At 35.1% G+C, this 19420-nt stretch overlaps 2 protein-coding genes and 2 pseudogenes across 3 annotated transcripts; 2 read left to right on the top strand and 2 right to left on the bottom strand.

Annotated features, from left to right (window-relative positions):
• Positions 1-4568: 4568 nt before the first annotated feature.
• On the top strand, positions 4569-5021 carry LOC145572778 (18.1 kDa class I heat shock protein-like). The gene has a single exon (XM_081631745.1). It carries the CDS (start codon positions 4569-4571, stop codon positions 5019-5021), a length of 453 nt encoding a protein of 150 aa, XP_081487871.1.
• A 3949-nt stretch (positions 5022-8970) lies between these two features.
• LOC145572777 (putative xyloglucan endotransglucosylase/hydrolase protein 28 pseudogene) lies at positions 8971-10304 on the bottom strand (annotated as a pseudogene).
• Positions 10305-13752: 3448 nt separating this feature from the next.
• LOC145571583 (17.4 kDa class I heat shock protein-like) lies at positions 13753-14418 on the top strand (annotated as a pseudogene).
• Positions 14419-15257: 839 nt separating this feature from the next.
• LOC145571582 (uncharacterized) lies at positions 15258-18984 on the bottom strand. Of its 2 annotated transcripts, none has more exons than XM_081630614.1 (11): positions 18758-18984; positions 18529-18663; positions 17908-17974; positions 17740-17827; positions 17273-17369; positions 17005-17088; positions 16767-16807; positions 16482-16541; positions 16326-16385; positions 16035-16086; positions 15258-15897 (listed from the first exon to the last, which is right to left on the bottom strand). In XM_081630614.1, exons 1-11 carry the CDS (start codon positions 18918-18920, stop codon positions 15815-15817), a joined length of 930 nt encoding a protein of 309 aa, XP_081486740.1. In that variant the 5' UTR covers positions 18921-18984; the 3' UTR covers positions 15258-15814. The 2 variants fall into 2 exon arrangements, with proteins under 2 accessions (XP_081486740.1, XP_081486741.1); XM_081630615.1 differs by having other exon boundaries at positions 15258-15882.
• Positions 18985-19420: the final 436 nt, after the last annotated feature.

Genomic DNA, 19420 nt, shown 5'->3' with positions numbered 1-19420 from the left:
ATTATGCTGCTTTTCTTCATTAATTTAATCATACTATTAAACACGTCTAATTAATTTGATGCTTAGCCTCTAATTACTCATGCTTTTTATGTTCTTTTAACTTATAGCGACTTCCTTCAATTAGAAAACAAAAAAGATGAGTGCATTTGACGAAAGATTCAGATATTTTCTTAAGTAATTACGTGCATAAACAATTAACTATTAATAGGTTTGATAGTATTTATTACAGGCTTACGAAAGGGATCGGATCTTATGAGTCTTAATCAACATGATACCTAATTTATGTAGATTCTTAAACTGTTGAGCAATGCAATTTGCAAAAGTTAATACACTTTAATTTACTCCGTATAAGATTAGTATTAACTGTAGGGTTAATTAAGTTTTAGGTGGATACTTTGGGTGATTTAAGAAGCAAGTGCATACGGTTGGATAATGTATAGTAGTTGTTTAAAATTATGCAACAATAAGTCATAATAAGGTAATTATATAACATTGTTTTACGCTAACAAAAGTAAAGTTTGTTGCTTCTAAAGTTTTGAATTTTCTTGAATAAGCTTGTTAGTTTAACGAAAGCGTCGTGAGTCATGTTTCTTATATCAGATTTTTGTGTATGATTTAGCTCAATTGATACAACAACTTTGCACGTAACTAGTTAAATACCTTAGCTTTAGAAGCAAGAGAGGTTTATTTCCTTCAAATAATCAAATTTGTCGTATTTATATCAATGATTTGATTAGAATAGTAATGACATAAGAGTTTTAGTAATTTTGGATTTTCGTCTTGATGAATAAGCATACAAAACCATACTAATAGTCACTTTAATCATAAGATATATATATTTTCAACTTTGAAATGTCATTTTTTTTTTATTTTTTTTTTTATTATTACCACCCACTACCATTAGGTGGGAATGAAATTTTGTGAATAAATACAGACAATTATGAGGTTAATTTTTTCCCCAAATTTACATACAAATTTATTGTCATTTTAGCCCATTATCAAAGAAGTTGATACTTGATAGAGTATAGGGTTAGGTATTATTTTTTAAAGCATGTTACTTTAGGACTTGTTCTCTTTACCTGAAATAAGGAGATATGGTCTGATTTTAATAAGGTATGATCTGTTCTAATCTGAATCTTTATTATTTGATCTGATTTAATAATTTGACTAAACTTTAATTGCATTTTAATACTAATTTATAAAGAAAAACATCATCAAAATGGATCTTGTTAAATTCGTCTCATTATGAACTTTTTAAATATGTAATTTTCATAATATTTTGTACTACGCAATTAACGATATTTAACAATAAGTAAATGATATTTAAAAGTTATGATTTGGTCTGATCTGAATTTATTAAGTATTAAGTTCTCCCTCCGTGTTTTAATCAATGTTACACTTACCAAATGCGATTGTGTTTAAATAAGTGTTACACTTATTTTTTTGGAAAAAAGCTACATTTTAAGATTATATCTCTCTCCACTCATGGCCCCCACCTAAACTCACTACTACTTTTTTTTTAATTATTTATCTTTTCTCACATTCATTACTTTCAATAAACTATTAACCCCACTATTTTTTTTTTTTTTTTTTTTACAATTTTCTAATACTCCAACTACCCCACTTATCTCTTATTTTATTTAAGTCAGTTAAATTGTCTAAAATTATATACCGGCCAAAGTATAACACTTATTAAACACACGGAAGGAGAACCTGAAACAAGTTGAAAAGAACATGTACTCGTTAGATTCCAACTTCCAAGACATTCATTTGCTTACCAGATGAGGGCCAACATGACCCAACCCAGATCTACTACTTGAGGGTTGAGGCCCATTGATTTATCAGTTGTTTGGGAAACAGCCCGTGATAAAGTGATAAACTGACCAAGTGCAAGTTCTTAACTTCTTTTTGCTCTACTAAATTTTGAGACGAATGCTCTAGTAAATATAAAAAATGAATTTGTTGCCAATCTTGCAATCTCAGCAAGTTGTCATGGACTTTAATGTATCAAACTAGCAAGCCTTGTTTTACAATCTGTTGCAGAACTAGGCCCAGTCCCGCCTGGCCCAGAAGATTGGATCATGTCACACAGATGAAGTGATTTAATTCTTTGGGTTTTATCATTTTGGTTGCACCAACAATTGTTGATTTGTTGCCTACAAATTGCTAATTTCCATAGGAATGCAGCTCATAGAAGCACGCATCTGGCATCACCATCCGATCAACCTCATTTACATGTCAACGGTCTCAACCATCGGAGTAGTACTCCCTCTTTTCTTAAATACTTTTGTCCAAACTTAAACGTAGAAAATTTTGAAGTACTATATATTATATATCTAAACAACTCGATAGGATAGTTAAATCAACACAAAACTAAGTAGCCTGAATAGCAAGTCACAATGCCAAAAAAAAAAAAAAAAAACCACGAGTCCACGACAGCGAGGGATCTATACCGCGTTTGTCAATTAATCCACTGCATTTAGCACTGTCAAAACGGTTTGACAGTTCGGTTTCGGTTCGGTATTCAATCGGGTTGGTTTGGAATCGGTTTAATTGTCTCACGGGTCGCTTTTGGTTCGGTTTAAATAGTTATCGGTTCGATTCGGTTTCGGTTTATTCTTAAGCGGTTTTAATTCGGTTCGGGTTGTAAACAGTCCGGGTAGTAAATGGTTCGGTGCAGACGGGTTGCGGTTTGTTAACGGTGCGGTGTAAACGGTTTTTATCCCGGTTCAAACAGTTTCGGTTGGAAACGGTTTCGGGTTAGAAACAGTTCGGTTCTTTTTTGGTTCAGTTTATAACTGGTTCGGTTCTTTTTCGGTTCAGCTTTTAACTGGTTCGGTTCTTTTTCGGTTCAGTTTATAACTGGTTCGGTTCTTCGATGGTTAACCACTTTAACGTTATTCATATCGGTTCCATTTCAAGTTTACTAAATTACGATTCGGGTCGGTTTTCGGTTTCAAAAAATAAATTGTTTATCGAGTTGTTTGGATTCGGGCAGTTAAATGGTTTTGGTTTGAAATTTGATAGTACTTGCTAACCTTTTGCATTCACAAGTTTTATATAAAGTCGTGAATCATTTCATATTTACTATTTAGGCATCATATTATAAACAAATTCTCATTGATTTTATAAATACATATTATGTTCTGTTTCAAGTTTAGTCATACTGATCTTACTAGTTTATTACGAAGTAGATTATAAGAGTTAGTGTATTAATGTATTACTGTGTTTACAATTAGGTTATTATATGCTTCTTATTTAATCATTTATATACATGACTAGAGGCAGTAGTGTTGCTAATAGTTTGAGGCAGGGCCTGAGCCTGCTTGTTTTGCTCTTGTTTGTGAACACTGATTATCCTTAATGAATGATTTGTCTTGCTATTTTAAAAAAAATATTCTAAGATTTCGAATATTTAATCCATTTAATTATATTCCTGTAAAAAAAAATCCATTTAATTATATAAAAAAGTTTGTAAACGGTTCGATTTAGAAGCGGTTTGGTTCATAAACGGTTCGGTTTACAAATAGTTCGGTTTTTAAATGGTTCGGTGCAAACGGGTAGCAGTTTGCTAACGGTTCGGTGTAAGCGGTTTTTTTGCCAGTTTAAACGGTTTCGGGTTCGGTTTCGGGTTGAATACGGTTCGGTTCGGTTTTCTTTCAGTTCGGTTTATATTTGGTTCGGTTTGTTAACGGGTTCGGTTCTTATACGGTTTAACATTATTCGGGTCGATTCGGTTTCGGGTTTACTAAAATACGGTTCGGGTCGGTTTCCGGTTTCAAAAAAATCGGTTTTTAATCGGTTCGGTTCTCATTTGGGTCGGTCGGTTTCGGGCAGTTAAACGGTTTCGGTTTGAAATTTGACAGCACTAACTGCATTATTAGATTTGTGAAAACAATGTTCAAGTGAAACTAACCAATAACTTCAATTTAATTTTGCTACTTATTATTTATTTATTTTAACCTTCGAGAGTAGGGGATTCTAATCGCACTATATCATTTTCCATCTTCCAAATCCAAAAACATACTGTTAAAAAATTGCTACTTTTAGGTTTGGGCCATAATAGTACCATCTATCTACCTGTTTGTAAATTGTTACTCGGAATTGCGAGTTAACAGGTGGATTGCAGGGTGGTTTTGTGCAGGACTTTTTATGTACGAGGTATTGTCCACAATGTTCCGAAGGTGATGACGTGGTGCTTTTCTTTTTCGTCCTATTTACTTTATTGTTGGGAGAAGTTTGTGGAAAGTTGAGGAAATAGGATGTGGCATTAATTTATAGAGTAATTGGTCCATCATCATTGAATTGAACATTTGAGATGAATACTGGTGAAGTTATGAAGCTGCGAGAAGGCCTAAAAGAGTCCCTTTAGTAAAGAAACTAGAGCTCTCCCTTACTTTCTTACTATATTTTATTATCCTTGTCATTGATACTTTGGCACTCGAAAACTCGCGTTGTTGGCTATATATAGATTGATGTTGTAATTGAGAAATTAACACATCAACAATAAACAGAGCTTAAGCATTTGCATTGTTGTTTATCACAATTCACAGCCTGAAAACCCGAAAATGTCAATCATTCCAAGCTTCTTTGGCCAAAGAAGCAATGTCTTGGATCCCTTGTCAGATGTTTTCGACCCTTTGGATGGTTTTTTCTCAACCGTTGCCAATGTACCATCTGCTATTGTGAGCACGAGGGTCGATTGGAAAGAGACACCCGAGGCTCACGTCTTCAAGGCAGATCTTCCAGGGCTGAAGAAGGAAGAGGTAAAGGTGGAGGTGGAAGAAGGGAGAGTCCTTCAGATTAGTGGAGAAAGAAGTAAAGAGAAAGAGGAGCAGAATGATAGGTGGCATCGTGTGGAGAGGAGCAGTGGAAAATTTGTACGTCGGTTTAGGTTGCCGGAGAATGCTAAGATGGATCAGGTGAAGGCTAGCATGGAGAATGGTGTGCTCACTGTCACTGTCCCCAAGGAGGAAGAGAAGAAGCCTGAGGTCAAGGCCATTCAGGTCTCTGCCGAATGAAACTCTTTATATGTATGTCACTATGTGTGAATCAAGTATTGAAGTTGCTTTAAGATATTTCCTATCATCTCTGTGTTTATATATGTACAACTATATTATGGATTTGTACTGTTTAATCATATTTCGAATAAGAAATCAATAATTTTATTCTAGTATTTGGATTTATAAACACACGAGTAATAAGACATCTTTGTTCAAATTCAGTTTTCATATGAAACTACTGAGACTGTATTACGGACTTAACGGAGTACTTAGTATACAGGGGACTACTTAGAGGTGATAAAAATCGGGTCGGGCCGAACCTTAACACAATTCCTTGTGCCCAAAGCCATAAAAAAGTAGCGGGCTTGTCGAGCCAAAGCGGGATTTTTCAGGCCAGATTCGGACCGTTTAACTAAAAATGTGTTTTTATACTTTGCCCAAACTCACACTATTTTCGGACTGGGCCAATATTGATCACCTCTAAGACTACTATAGTATTATCTTGTAAGACACAAAAGCAAAATGGTTTAAGGTGCAAAATTTGTACATCTTACCAACCAATTTACTACGAGTAGTATTAGCAACTTATTGTAGAGTACTTCCCAAACTATAACTAGCATGAGATCATTTCACCGAAAAGTACTTGATTTAAGGATAATTTGCCTTGAAAAAAAAAAAAAAAAAGTTAAAAAGATAGCTTTGAAATTTCAAATTTTGTTTGAGCCGTCGGCAATGTAGGCTATTATTTAGGGCTAGATAAATCACAATATAAATACATTCTCTGCCTGCTGAATTTATTTAAATAAAAAAAAAAAAAAAAAACCCTGACATTTTCATTTTTATTTTGAAAAAATAGTTTGAAAATGGGAATAACGCTGAAACTGCTAGTGAACAAAGAATCAAAGAAAGTGGTTTATGCAGAGGCAGGCAAGGAGTTCGTGGATTTTTTACTGGGTTTAATGGATCTTCCACTTGGTTCAATCCTTAGGATTCTGAGTAGTAATGACCAAACTGAGTCCTTATCACTTGGCAAAATTTAAGAGAGTGCTAAGTCTATTGAGGGTTCCTATCTCCAGAAACATGAAGTCCGTGAATCTATCCTAAACCCTAAGCATACCTCCAATTCTATGGTTAAGCAGACTGCTGTGCTTCGTGACTTGGTACCTCTGTGAGTCCTTCCTTCTAATCGTTCACCTTTTCTTTTTTTTTTTTGGTTCTCGTATGGCCTGTTTGGTAGGTGGTCATGCTCATCGGGTCCATGATATGATAATTGGCTTTTTAACAAATATTATGAGATTAATTTTTTGCACAAGTAGTACTTGAAAGTAGTCTGTTTGGTTTGCTTCATTCACTACTAGAAAAAGGGTCATTTTCGACGGAATGCTTCCGACGGACATGAAATTCCGTCGGAAACATCAGAATTTCCGACGGATTTTTATTCCGTCGTAAATTTACAACGGAAAATAAATCCGTCGGAAAAAATATGCTTTCCGACGGAAAATTCCGTGTCGGAAAGTTAAATTTCCGACGGAATTTTCCGTTGGAAAGTTAAATTTCCGACGGAATTAAAATCCGTCGGAAATTTCCGACGGAATTTTCCGTTGGAAAGTTAAATTTCCGACGGAATTAAAATCCGTGGAAATTTCCGACGGAATTTTCCGTTGGAATAAAATTATATATATATAAAAAATTTCAGCCCTTTTTTAAAACCCTAAAGGCCTAAACTCCTCCTTCATTTCATTTCCATCCTCTCTCTCTTCCGCCCCTGTCTTTCTCTCTCTTCCTCCGCCCCTTCTCTCTCTTCCTCCGCCCCTTCTCTTCTCCAGTTTCTCTTTCTCTTTTGCTCCTCTCTCATCCTCCATCTCTTTCTCCACCATCTTCTCCTTCTTTCATCTATTTCCTCATTTCTATTCTCTTAATTGGTGTTTTCCATGGCCGAAACTAATGGTTTTATGGTCAAATTCGACCATAAAAAGTGTAGATCTACACTTTTCATGGTCGAATTTGGCCTATTTAAACCAAATTCAAGAATTCAAAGCAAATTTCAGCTAATAAGGTATGTTATTCGAGTCTTGAATTTTTTTTTTTTGGTTTTTTTAATACTTTCGGTTGTTGGCTTTTCGGTGTGGTTGTGGTGGCTTGGTGCCATGGTGGTTTGGTCAGATCTGGGTCGGTTAGGAGGGTGGGTCGTATTTTAGGGTGAGGTGGGTTGGGCTTTTTTTCGGGTTTCTGGGTGTTGGGTTGGGATTTTGACTTTTTTTCTTTTTTTTTTTTTTTTTTTAATTTTTGGGTTGTGATACTTTGTTTTGGTGGTGGTGGTGGTTTTAGGTGCGTGGTGGGGTGGTTTCTTAGGTGGGGTGGTAGATCTGGCTCGTTTGTGTGGGTTAGGGTTAGGTGGATAGGGGTTTTGGTGGTGTGGGTGGTGGAACAGGACGAGTTAGGGGGGCTAAGGATATGGGTTAGGGGGTTTGTGGTGTAGGCTGGTGGTTGGGAGTTAGGGCTGGTGTAGTGGCGATTGTTTGATGTGGGTGGTAGCGGCGGCGGTTCGATGTTTGGGTAACGGTGTATTTGGTGGTTGGTGGTGGTTGATACGCCGTGCCGTGGTGGCGCGGCGTTTTTTTTTAATTTCTTAAAAAGCATTTCCGACGGAATTTCCGTCGGAAATTTCCGACCAAATTATAAATTCCGTCGGAAATTTCCGACGGATTTTCCTGGTGCTGAAAAATCTTTTTCGACGGAAAATTCCGTCGGAAATTCTGTCGGAAAAGTGTTTCCGACGGAATTTTCGTCGGAAAAAGACAAATTTCCTACGAAGGCTTTTCCGACAACCGATTACGACGGAATTCCGTCGGAAAGGTGTTTTCCGACGGATTTTTGGGTGGTTTCGACGGAATTTTTCCGTCGGAAATGACCCTTTTTCTAGTAGTGATTTTGTATAATTGGTTCATACCATACATGTGGTGTTACACACACACAGCCACATAGGGCATCATACGAGTAGAGCTCGTATTCCCAATTGTTCAATAAGCTATACATGTGCACGCCGTTGTATAAGCTTTTGAATGCTCTCAGTGCACAATATAAGAACTAGGTGTATATCTCTTCAAGCTAAAGGCCCAAGTTAGGTGTGCTTAATTCCACAGACTTGTGACTTTATCTAGCACAGACACGTATATATGTTAGATAGGTATTATTACTAAGTGTTTACCTTAGCATTTGCTTCACCATTTATCTTGAGATACTTTGTTAAATTTAAATGAGCTCCAATCCTCTATTTTGTGATTTTGTACTCAGCAAAAGTAGTTACTCTTCCTCCCAATCTAGCCGCGATGAGATAGATGGGTATGTTAAGGGTGCTGCTAACTACATGGTGAAGGATGATCTCTCGATAACACCTTCCTCAACCATCTCGAGCATTAATCTCTTCAACATACATGGCGTCAAAGATATCAGCTACCTCCTTGAGAAGACTGTCGATGGTACAAAGGTCTTTCTCTTTCCCTTCTAGTCATATTTTTCGTTTCCATCCTAAGTTAATTACTAGTCACATTTCCCGGACTTCATTTTTAAGAATATGTCACAATTATTCTAGAAAATGTGATATTTACATGAAAATTAATTTTGAGTGTTTGACAGGCCTTAGAGCTGGTGAGAACAGCATTTTATTCCAGTACGGTCCTCACAGACGTTTTCATGAGCAACGATCGAAGCATGACTTCTACCAGTAAAAATGAGGGTGAGACCAATTAATTTTATCTATCCAACTGATCGTGTAACATATGCTATCTGAAGTACTTTCATAAAAATTCTGGGTTTGAATCCTTTAAAGTCAACATCGCTGTTTTGTGTGTAATATTGTAAACATACTCGTATTTTTATCCATCTTCATGCTATATAGTTTTGGGTATTTCAAGTTAGGGGGTTTGAGCAGAAGATCACTTCACACTCCCCTTTAAAGTTAAAATAACTAATCCTGTTTATAAGAATAAATTAAACTGTTAGATATAAGTACTCGCGACAATTCCAATTCTTTATCAATCATATGCAATAACATAAACAAATACTAGTATGAATTACCATCTACCAAATATGAATTTTTTATTCAAAAAGAATTAATGAAACATAGCAATGACTAAAAAACATCATTGGGGATAATCATTCGAAAAGAATATGAATAATCAATAAAATCATCTTCCAAATGTGAATACTAATTAATGTTTCAACTAGGCCTTCCACCAGTTGGACCAACCACACAATCAGGCAAAGGGGGGTTATACCTGTTGTTATCATGGCAATAGGGGAAATTCCCTGTTTCTCATGGTGAGAAACAAAATTTGTTTCTCATGATGGCATTTTCGTGAATAAATCAACAACTTTTTCAATATTGTGGGCTCCACAGTTAAATAAAGTTGAAAATGTTGTTGATTTATTCACAAAAATGCCCCTATGAGAAACGAATTCGTTTCTCACGGTGAGAAACTGGGGCTTCCTCTGGCAATAGGAGTATGTAAGATGTTGCTTCCTAAACTCCTCATATTCCCTTAAGTTTTGCAGTGTTATTTTCCCACAAACATTCACATCATCACAGTTAGAAGGCTTCTGATTCGGGTCAGATGCACACCCACGGATTAAAAGGTCCGAGAACCTAGCCACAAACGGGTCAAATTCATGGTTGATCTTAAACCGGCCTCCATTCGTAGCCCAACCCGATCCATCCCATATAGTAGCAATCAATGACATGGGCTTAGACGGGTAATCCCCACCCAAACCATTCACCTTGTAATTCTCTCTAATTGGGACATCATCCACATAAAAAATAACCCGGTTTTCGCCCCAAAAAACACTATACTTATGAGCCTTTTCACTCGGATCAAACCATAACGTGTACCTCTCTTCCCTTCCTCTGCTTGTGCTACCATTACCATAAATATTAGTCTGCAAGACCCAATCCTGGCCGTTAGCATGACCCAAGAACTCGAAATCAATCTCGTCGTGATGTTCCTCAAATTTATCATTGTTGGACAAGTAGAATGCCACAACAACACCAGCAGCGTAGTTTGGTGATGGCAGCTTGATAGAAGCACTAAATAACCCGCTTTGGTAAACGTTTTGAGAGATAAACCCGGACCCTCCTGTGTTATTAAAAATGGATAAGTAGACGGTGTTTCCATCATCTTCAATGACTATGTTTTCTTCTCCATAGAGCTTCTTTAACCCTTCATCGAAGCTCGTTGTTGTGTAGTTTTCGAGACAACCATAGCAGTACCAAATTAGCGTGCAGATCAACAAGAAATTCGACATGAATTGATGCATTTTTCTCTAATTTGTTGTTGTTGTTGTAGCCTTTGATTGAGAGGTCGGTCTAGGTGACCTGTAATTTTGAAAAACAATGTTGAATAAATAAAAAATGTAGGCACATCTATGAAATTGACAATGAAAATACTGAGTTTATTTTTTGTATTGTTAACATCAAAATATATGTTACTTTTACTTCTTGGCGAGGTGATATACGTTACTTGAATGCTTCTTCAATATTCACAATCTTAAATCTTACTTAATAAAAAGTCATTAATGTATGTTATTACAATGCTAGTACAATTTGCACGAGTGGAATTAGTGTCTAATTGCACACATGAATGTATTAGAATTAAAGTCTAGCGCATGGGTGAGACGACCCAGGGTACAATCGAGCTTGAACCGGTATAGGGGTGGGTGGTACGTTAGCCAAAATCTGTGCCAGAGTTGAGTAAATTTTTCAGTTTTGCCGGTTTGAATTGGGCATGTAAAAGCGATTCCGCTAATTAACTCAACTAGCATAATCACATATATAATATTACAAGACAAAGCCCAATCAATAATATATTACCTAGTAAAATTGATAAAACACTAGAATTGGCGCGAAATTACAAACGAGAAATTCCTTGTTTCTCATGGTGAGAAACGAATTTTGTTTCTCATTGGGGCATTTTCGTGAATAAATTAAACAACTTTTTCATTATTGTGGGCTCCACAGTTGAATAAAGTTGTTGATATATTTACGAAAATGCTATGTGAGAAACAAAATTTGTTTCTCACCATTAGAAAGTGGGGCATCCTCATTACAAACCTTGTCAACATTATATAACTATAACACACTCCGTACTTTAGAACATATCAAATATTATGTGCATTGGTGCATGTAACGATTTATTCATGAACATGGATGTATAATTTGAATAGATTGAAGCATTATCATTAATATAAAGCACAATGAAATTAAAGTATATTAAACACCTTTCATATATAACTCCACATACGTACAAATGTGCATTACGAAGTATAATTCATCAAAAAGTAAAATAATATTCCAAAGATATAGTAGAATATGACATTTACCTAAAAATTGAATTGGGTGTTTGATCGAATCAATATGTCTTCTTAGTTACTTGCACTGCTCTAATGGTGCTCCGGCTATTAGACAAGGAGTTTAGAGATAGATTGGGTGTGCAAAGAAAATATTTAAAAAGAATTTAAAGAATACTTAGGATTATATTTGTATACTAATACAGCTAAATACATAATTTATATAGGCAAATGAGTCATCAATTATGCAACCAAGGAATTAGGACAATTGATTTTTTTTCTTTTATTGACTAAGGTAAACATGATTCTAACAGCCAATATTATAATTATAAAAATGATTTTAATTGATACTCTATCTTTATTTCCATATATATATGTATGTAAAAATAATTGTATAGATAGAGTTTATAATGGACCAATACAAAAATATAATGAAAAGATTTTTCAAATTTACACCTAAGTTCCTCCATTGCTACAGCGTTGAGCTAGTTGGAATACACGAGAGAATCTCCAGTTTCCTTCTTCATGATATTTGTACACCTAAAAAAAAAAAAAAACACTAGAGAATATACTCTAATCCATCCAACCTTAGGATTTATAATAATTAAGGATTGATTTAGATTGATGGTGCCTTGAATAATGACTAAGCTAAGGAAATTCTTCTTCAAAAAAAAAAAATGTCTTTCACAAGATCAAGTAAATGAAATAGAGTTTTGGGTTGTTAAATTCGATTTACAAAGCCATTTGTGAACATTACCTTAAAAAAAACATTAGGCCTTTCTCTTTTTTTTTTTTTTGGTGTTCCACCCACTTCACCCTTTAGGCTAATCCAGATTCGGAGATCAGTTTTGGGTGGTTAGGTTCCAGTCCCATCCCAATTGTTGTTGCGGGGGATTGAACACGAATCCTCCCAACAAGTGTAGTCTCAATTACCAATACACCAACAACCAATTGGCATTAGGCCTTTCTCTTTCGTATTTACAACCAATTGGTATTAGGCCTTTCTCTTTCGTATTGTGTCATATGGATACTTTGTACAAAGTATGCTAATATGGAATTATGGATACTTTGTACAAAGTATGCTAATATGGAATATCTTTCTGTTCATGGGTACAAGTAATTTTTACAACGGGAGTAATGTTTAAACATCAATAAACTATGGATCCTTAATGCGGTATCATATATAACATTGTTAGATACGGAATCTTATTATTAAGAAGCGAAGGAAAAAAAAAAAAAAAAAAAGTAGGATGAACGAGACGCATCCAAATCTCCAATTTTCACCTCTAGACTACTCTAACAAAACAAAAACTAAAAAAAGCGACTAAGAAATTAGAAATATAGAAACATTTATCAGCATAATAACAAGTAAAATTAGAAAATTGACGATTAATTTTTTAATTCAAGGAAATGAAGATTGGAAACCATAGATTAATTAATCACACCGTTAAAGACACATGCAAACTTACCCTTTAATACGTACTCTCTAGTATCTATTCTAATAGTATTATACTAGATTAAACCCCGTGCAATGCACGGTTGTTAAATAATTCTAATGACAATAAATTTTACCAAAAATAATGGATATAAATATTATAAATAGACTTAGTAGTAAAAAATATGAAATATTGTGAAAGAAATTAATTAAACATATAATAGTTATAATGGGCAATTTGATATTTAAGGACATTTATTTTAGATTTTATACAAACTAAAAGTCATAATTTAATTACAATAAGTTTGTTTAGAAAGTGGTTTTGGAGGGCAAACTTTTTATAATATTTTACCAAATATTCTCTAAATTTCGCCCTTAGTATAATGTAATGTAATTGATATCTTGTGCATTAGCATGTGTAAATCTTAATATTACAGACTACAGCGTGTATATAGAAAAACATGAGACATCATTTTAAATTTTGTTTTTACAAAGGAAACTTATACCTTAGATAAAGTTTTGGTCCATTCCAGACTTAAAACATCTACTGTATGAATTTCTTTTATGCATCATTAAGCTAGTGAATTAGTTTGTATTTTTTTTTTTTTTTTTTTTCCGAGTCTGTAAGGTCGTAGAATGTTGTAGAACAGGATAGAGGAAACAATCATCATAATGAACTAGGCATTGATGGAAAATTAGGATAAAGAAGCTTTCAGAAGATTGTAGAAAAAAGAGCTACACTATCACTATCTGGGTCCCTCAAAATTGATTTAACAAAAACATCATAGTATTAAACTATTGGAGGAAATGCCCAGAAACTCCGAGATATCTCATTACAATCATGTATAAATATATATGCAATGCACTTTCAGTTCTATCATCAACATAGAAAACACACTTAAGAAGTTCAATCCCAATCTCAATTCAGTAAACTCTTAATCACCTGTGCACAGCTCAAACAATCCTCCAAAAATGTCGCTTATTCCAAGCTTCTTTGGTAACCGAAAAACCAATGTCTTTGATCCATTTTCCCTAGACACTTGGGATCCATTTGATGGCATTCTCACTTCAGCCCTTGCCAATGTACCCAGCTCAGCTCGTGAAACGTCTCAATTCGCAAGCACAAGGGTTGATTGGAAGGAAACACCAGAGGCACATGTTTTCAAAGTTGATCTTCCTGGGCTGAAGGCCTGAAGAAAGAAGAAGTGAAGGTCGAGGTCGAAGAAGGCAGGATCCTGCAGATAAGTGGAGAAAGAAGCAAGGAGCAAGAAGAGAAGAACGACAAGTGGCACCGTGTTGAGAGGAGCAGTGGGAAGTTCCTTCGCCGCTTCAGGCTACCTGAAAACACAAAGATGGATGAAGTTAAGGCTAACTTGGAAAATGGAGTGCTTACTGTGACTATTCCAAAGGTGGAAGAGAAGAAACCTGAGGTCAAGAGCATCGACATCTCTTCTGCTTAAAAAGGTCCCAATATCTGTCAGGAGTGTGCTCAATGTTAATTACCATCATTTCGATTGAATAAGTTTGTTGTTGTGTCTAGGTAATTTGCTTGTTTGGAAGTGAATCCCTGTGATGAAATGAGTACATGTAACTGATGTAAGATGGTGTTTTTGTGCAATTAAATTCTGTGTTTATTAATTGCAGCTGTATACTTGCATTCTTGCAAACCATTATTAGTTGGAAGCATATTAGGATATACTACTCGCAACAAATAGCCATAGATCCAAGGCGATAGGCCAAGCATATTTTCTTGTCTTGAGAATCTTAGAACAAAACTTACCAAGTAGAACAGTCCAGATACATGAAAAGATTCAATAATCATAATAGAGTATCACAAAAAATGGATACGGATTATGTCACATGGTAAACACAAAGGGATGTAGTTAGGGCAGATAGCAGTTGCTCCAGTACTCCACAAACTCAGAATAGATAGAGAATTCAATCTATGACATATATCTAAACATTTATGAAAATGCAATACATGCAATATTGTCATGGACATAATGCATTAAATAACTACTCTAAGGGCATGCCTGGAATTCCAGAAATAATGAAGGGGGGGTAATATCTAACCGGGTAGATTCTACTTGAGCATTGATTTAGAGAGTAATAATTCATTTTCTAAGGTTTGGCAACAATCCTAGGGTAAAGACCACCAATTCATGGCAATCGGCGGCAACCACCATGTCGTTGATAAATTTGAGACCACCACGAGCATCGCCTCACTTGAAGGATCAAAAGCCCTAACCATTTGTTCAACTATCTCTTCAATCAGTGGGTCCGATTCAAGATACTTGTTCATAATTCGCCGGAATTGATGAGCTATGGCGGCTAGCAGCTTCCACCAGGTGGCTATAATGGCGGCAACAGCTTCAATTGGGCGGAGGGATATGAAGGTGAAGGAGATAGTACATAGCAGGGGAGAAGAAGATGCAGTATAGAAGAGGAAAGTGCTTTTTTTTTTTTTACGGAGGAAATTGTTATGCTAGGGGGGAGGTGGGTAATTATTAACCCCATTTTTAGGGAAATAGATTACCCCACTGATTAATTACCCTAGATCCAAACTTTAAAAAAATCCAGAATTATTACTCATGTATTTTTTCCCCTCCCATTACACCCATTCCAGGCAGCCCCTAAAAGAGAAGTAAATTGAAAAGGCATCCTGCAATGCTGCAAATTCACATCTGAGCTCATAATGAATATAGCCGAAAGAACCATAAAAGGCACTAGCTACGAATACAGAAATACCAGGATCCGGAAAGATGGCTTACTAAATAAATGTAGAATTTAGGTGTCATATCCACAAGTTTACAATTGTTGAAAAATTAACAATAATATATACATGAAAACTCATTGACAGCAGAGTTATAGGGACCTCAGACAACCTCAACACATGCAAGTAACTAGACAGAATTCAAATTCAAGACTTAAGGTCTGATATATCCACAATCACAATCAAAACCATTGTCAGGCCACTAAACCAGAACAGGATGTAACTTACCTAAGAGACTCTGTGAGTAGTGAACCATTGGTCTCAACTCAGCAAGAACTCCTTCAAGTTGCAGAAAAGTCCTTTATTATACGGATTCTTGAACCTCGTATCTGACAAAGATTGATCTATTTAATAGCATAATAATTACATTAGGCAGATATGATATATCATATATGTATGAAGACAAGAATTACATCATCAAATGGAAGCAGGAGGCAGAACTCACAGAACAGAACAAGAATCATAGACTTTTTTAAATTACCTGGCGTAGGCTGAACAATGACATGGAACTCCGGGTATCTTCTCCAATTTATCTACATACACATAAGCATGCAAATTATAGACAATGTTAGCAAATTACAAAAATTGCTAGCCAGTTCATTTACCAAATCTCTTGCATGTAAAGTGTCAGCTCTCTGCTAAAATTCCAAGCAAATCTTTCGAATTTTAATCTTTTTATCACAAATACAACAATTTTTGGCTTTTAAGTTGTGCTGTTGTGCTTATGATAAGATGTCTACTTATTGATCCAGATGTTACATACAAAACTTACCCATTCTTCAGTTCTTATATTGAAGCAAACACAATATACATGCCATGCAAAAAAAGCCACCTGTATAATAATCAGAGTTAATCATGAGTAAAGTCAACTAGTAATTCAATTCTTTTCCCATCACTGAATCCACTATTCTCCATGAACTGCACAAACCTGCCAAAGCACTAGAAGCAAAGAAAAGTTCATCGTGCTCATGACCAAGCTGTATTGAATCTGCAACAAAAGAAAATTCCACCAGCAAAGCTACATTAGATGAACATTTGAATAATATGTCAGGGAAAATACCTGCCCTGAAGGTCCACTTATACATAGATGATTTAAGTACTACCTCCGTTACATATTAGTTGCAACTTTGAGTATTATTCAAAGTTGCAACTAATATGTAACGGAGGTAGTATATAAGATTCTCTAAACGGTGTGAAACAATGAAAGATTTACCTTGGAGCCCCTCTCTGTCAAGATCAGATTTCTGTTGATCCCTGGAATCCAGGCAAACTTGATGCTCAGTACTTAGTATTGGAAGGGGAGGGGGGGTATTCAAAAAACCAAATGGAATTATGGAATTCAGCGCTAATTCCTCTAAGTACTATAACACTCACATGTTAATTCTATTGAAAGAGAGAAAGAGATTATGCAACAGATTATGAAAATCATTCAAAAGGAAAATAAAGCTTACACTGATAAGAAAGCATTGTATAGGAGGCCTCAATCATTATGAATATAATTAAAAGTGACATGAAAAGCCTATGATTCCTCTGGCCTGCAGACAAGTACACGATCAGACATAAATATTCTGATTTCTGAAGCTGAAGCAAAAATGAGTAGAAAAAAAATGATACATACACCATATTCTAAAAATTCAAAATCTAGTGTAGTGCAAAACGTCATTAAATTTTGAGCAGCATGTTTAAGGTCTAATTTTTAAACTCATGCTCTGTTGTTACCTATGCAGTTTCCAAAAGCAGGGCAGTGGTGATCAAATCCAATAACATAGGCTTTGCAAATTCTACAATAGCGCATCCTTCTTGAAGATAACGAAGTCTAAAAAGGGGAAAAGGAAACATGAACCATCTTCTTACATGATAGTTTAAGACTTAAAGTCAAGGTTGATCTTAAATTGCAATTGGAATCCAGAGAAGATGTAAAAAGGACTGAATTTTACATTCTTAATGAGCAAAAGAAATGGGTCGAAGACACTAGGATAGCATATATAACTATATAAGTAACAGAAAGTATTAACACGAGGCATAATAGCCCTCAAACAGAATATGGCATATGTAAATTAAACATATCACTTGAGTTATGCAAGCTTATGCTTCTTGTGGTAGATGATACTTCCTGTAAACATTCGACATCAAGCTCATTAAGCACATTATAATCAGAACAATAAGCGTTGTTTCTAATTCACAACCTCCTGATGATGCCCATCTTCTGAATTTGAACCCTCAACTGAACTGGGAGAGTCATGGCGAACAAAACCAGGATCACTTGATAAGATCCTGAAGCCAAGCAAGTATTTGCTACTGTGAGGAACACAACAGTGGTGCTTCAAAAGTAAAAGAGTGATAAATAACTTTACCTCAAAAACCCAATAAGAAGAATTGCTAGCTCTGCATTGAATACAACATTTGACGGAATTGAAACAGCTGCAAACCAAGCAAACCAAAAGTCGAGTGATGATCAAAAGAAGACAAACCTTAATAAACTTAACACATTTACATTTGCACCAATGATTATTTTTCAAATGAACATGCAATGCCTATTTCTGAACAATGTGATAAAGCAGGCATCAAAACAAGTTCCAATGGTAAGCAACAATAGAATACTACCTAGCATCGAACACAAAACGTACCAAACCAGGAATTTGAGGTTTCAGCATAATAATTTACTCTCTCGATTGCATAATCAATCCAATTAACAAAACAAAATTTTCCTACTCTATAATTACCTCTTAAATTACTAAACTGATCATGCAATAAATCATTTGTCAACTTTTCAGCATATGTACAAGAAACATTACAACGCGTGAACAAACTAAACTTAAAACTGATAATCAAGCAGAAAGACTAGTAAAATTTCACCCAATTATGCAAATCATATTAAAAAATAATCATCAACAACAATAATCTTCCCAATTAATTATTAACATGCCTAAAGCAAAAGAAAATCACACATTCAAAGTACGATAAATCAAAATTACCATGACTAATCACGCTAATATAAACAATCCAAAAGAAGATCATATGAAAAAATACAAAAGCCGGGGCTGAAGCATGAACTCTCAGCAACCGCTTGATAAACTGGCATAATCCAATAGCAATTGCAAGAACTACAGCTGCAATTAATGATTAACTATAAATAATCAAAAAAATTATAAAAACCCTAGAAATTGATTGAGCTTCTTATTTATGGAAGTAGGGCTAAATTACCTGAGAGGAGGAATTGAAGTAGGAGACAGAATTGTGGGAAGAAATAAGGTATGAAAAGTAGGGTAAATTGAGTGATGATGCCGGAAATACAGGAAACAATACACCGGAATATTAGATCCGGCGACTTTTTCCGGCAGCTATTTTCGTCGTTTAAACCCGCCATTTTGGTCGCCGATTCAACGAGAATTCTTCGAATGAGGTAATTTCAGAAATTAATGTGACGGCCCAAAGGCTGGGAGAAAATAAAGGTCTGTATGCGGCCCAAAAGTCAGCAATTGTTCGACCCAAACAAAGTACAATTTTTTAAAAAATGTTTTATCCGTCTTCTTTAAATGTAACATAAAAAAAAACATTTATTCCATGGTAGAATTAATAGTTACGTAAAATCTTACTTGATTCGCCTCAACATATTAAAATCTTACGTAAAATATTAAAATTAAACTAAATATAATTAAATTTCCTAACACTATAAAATGTGCACATACAAGTATGAAAATACGAGTACAAACTTTGCAATAAAAAACAAAGGAAGTACTTTGTATTTCAATATTAGTAAAAAAAAAACAAATAAAATAACATTTGAATCATTGGATTGATAGATGTAGGTTTGGCAAAACAAACCCAACACGATTTATTTGATATGTAACCATAATGGTTACATCA

This window comes from Chenopodium album, chromosome 12 (assembly GCF_948465745.1).
Source record: "Chenopodium album chromosome 12, dcCheAlbu1.1, whole genome shotgun sequence".
Taxonomy (NCBI): Eukaryota; Viridiplantae; Streptophyta; class Magnoliopsida; order Caryophyllales; family Amaranthaceae; genus Chenopodium; species Chenopodium album.
Note: the sequence above shows the minus strand (reverse complement) of the source record. Positions and strands in the feature narration are given on the sequence as shown.

Bases quoted from the DNA above. Each gene is read 5' to 3' on its own strand.
- LOC145572778 (XM_081631745.1), top strand. From the start codon at position 4,569: ATGTCAATCATTCCAAGCTTCTTTGGCCAAAGAAGCAATGTCTTGGAT.
- LOC145571582 (XM_081630614.1), bottom strand. From the start codon at position 18,920: ATGGCGGGTTTAAACGACGAAAATAGCTGCCGGAAAAAGTCGCCGGAT. The intron at 18,664-18,757 runs GTAATTTAGCCC...CATTAATTGCAG, and splicing joins ACTTCAATTCCTCCTCTCAG to CTGTAGTTCTTGCAATTGCT. The intron at 17,975-18,528 runs GTAATTTTGATT...CTTGGTTTGCAG, and splicing joins TATTAGCGTGATTAGTCATG to CTGTTTCAATTCCGTCAAAT.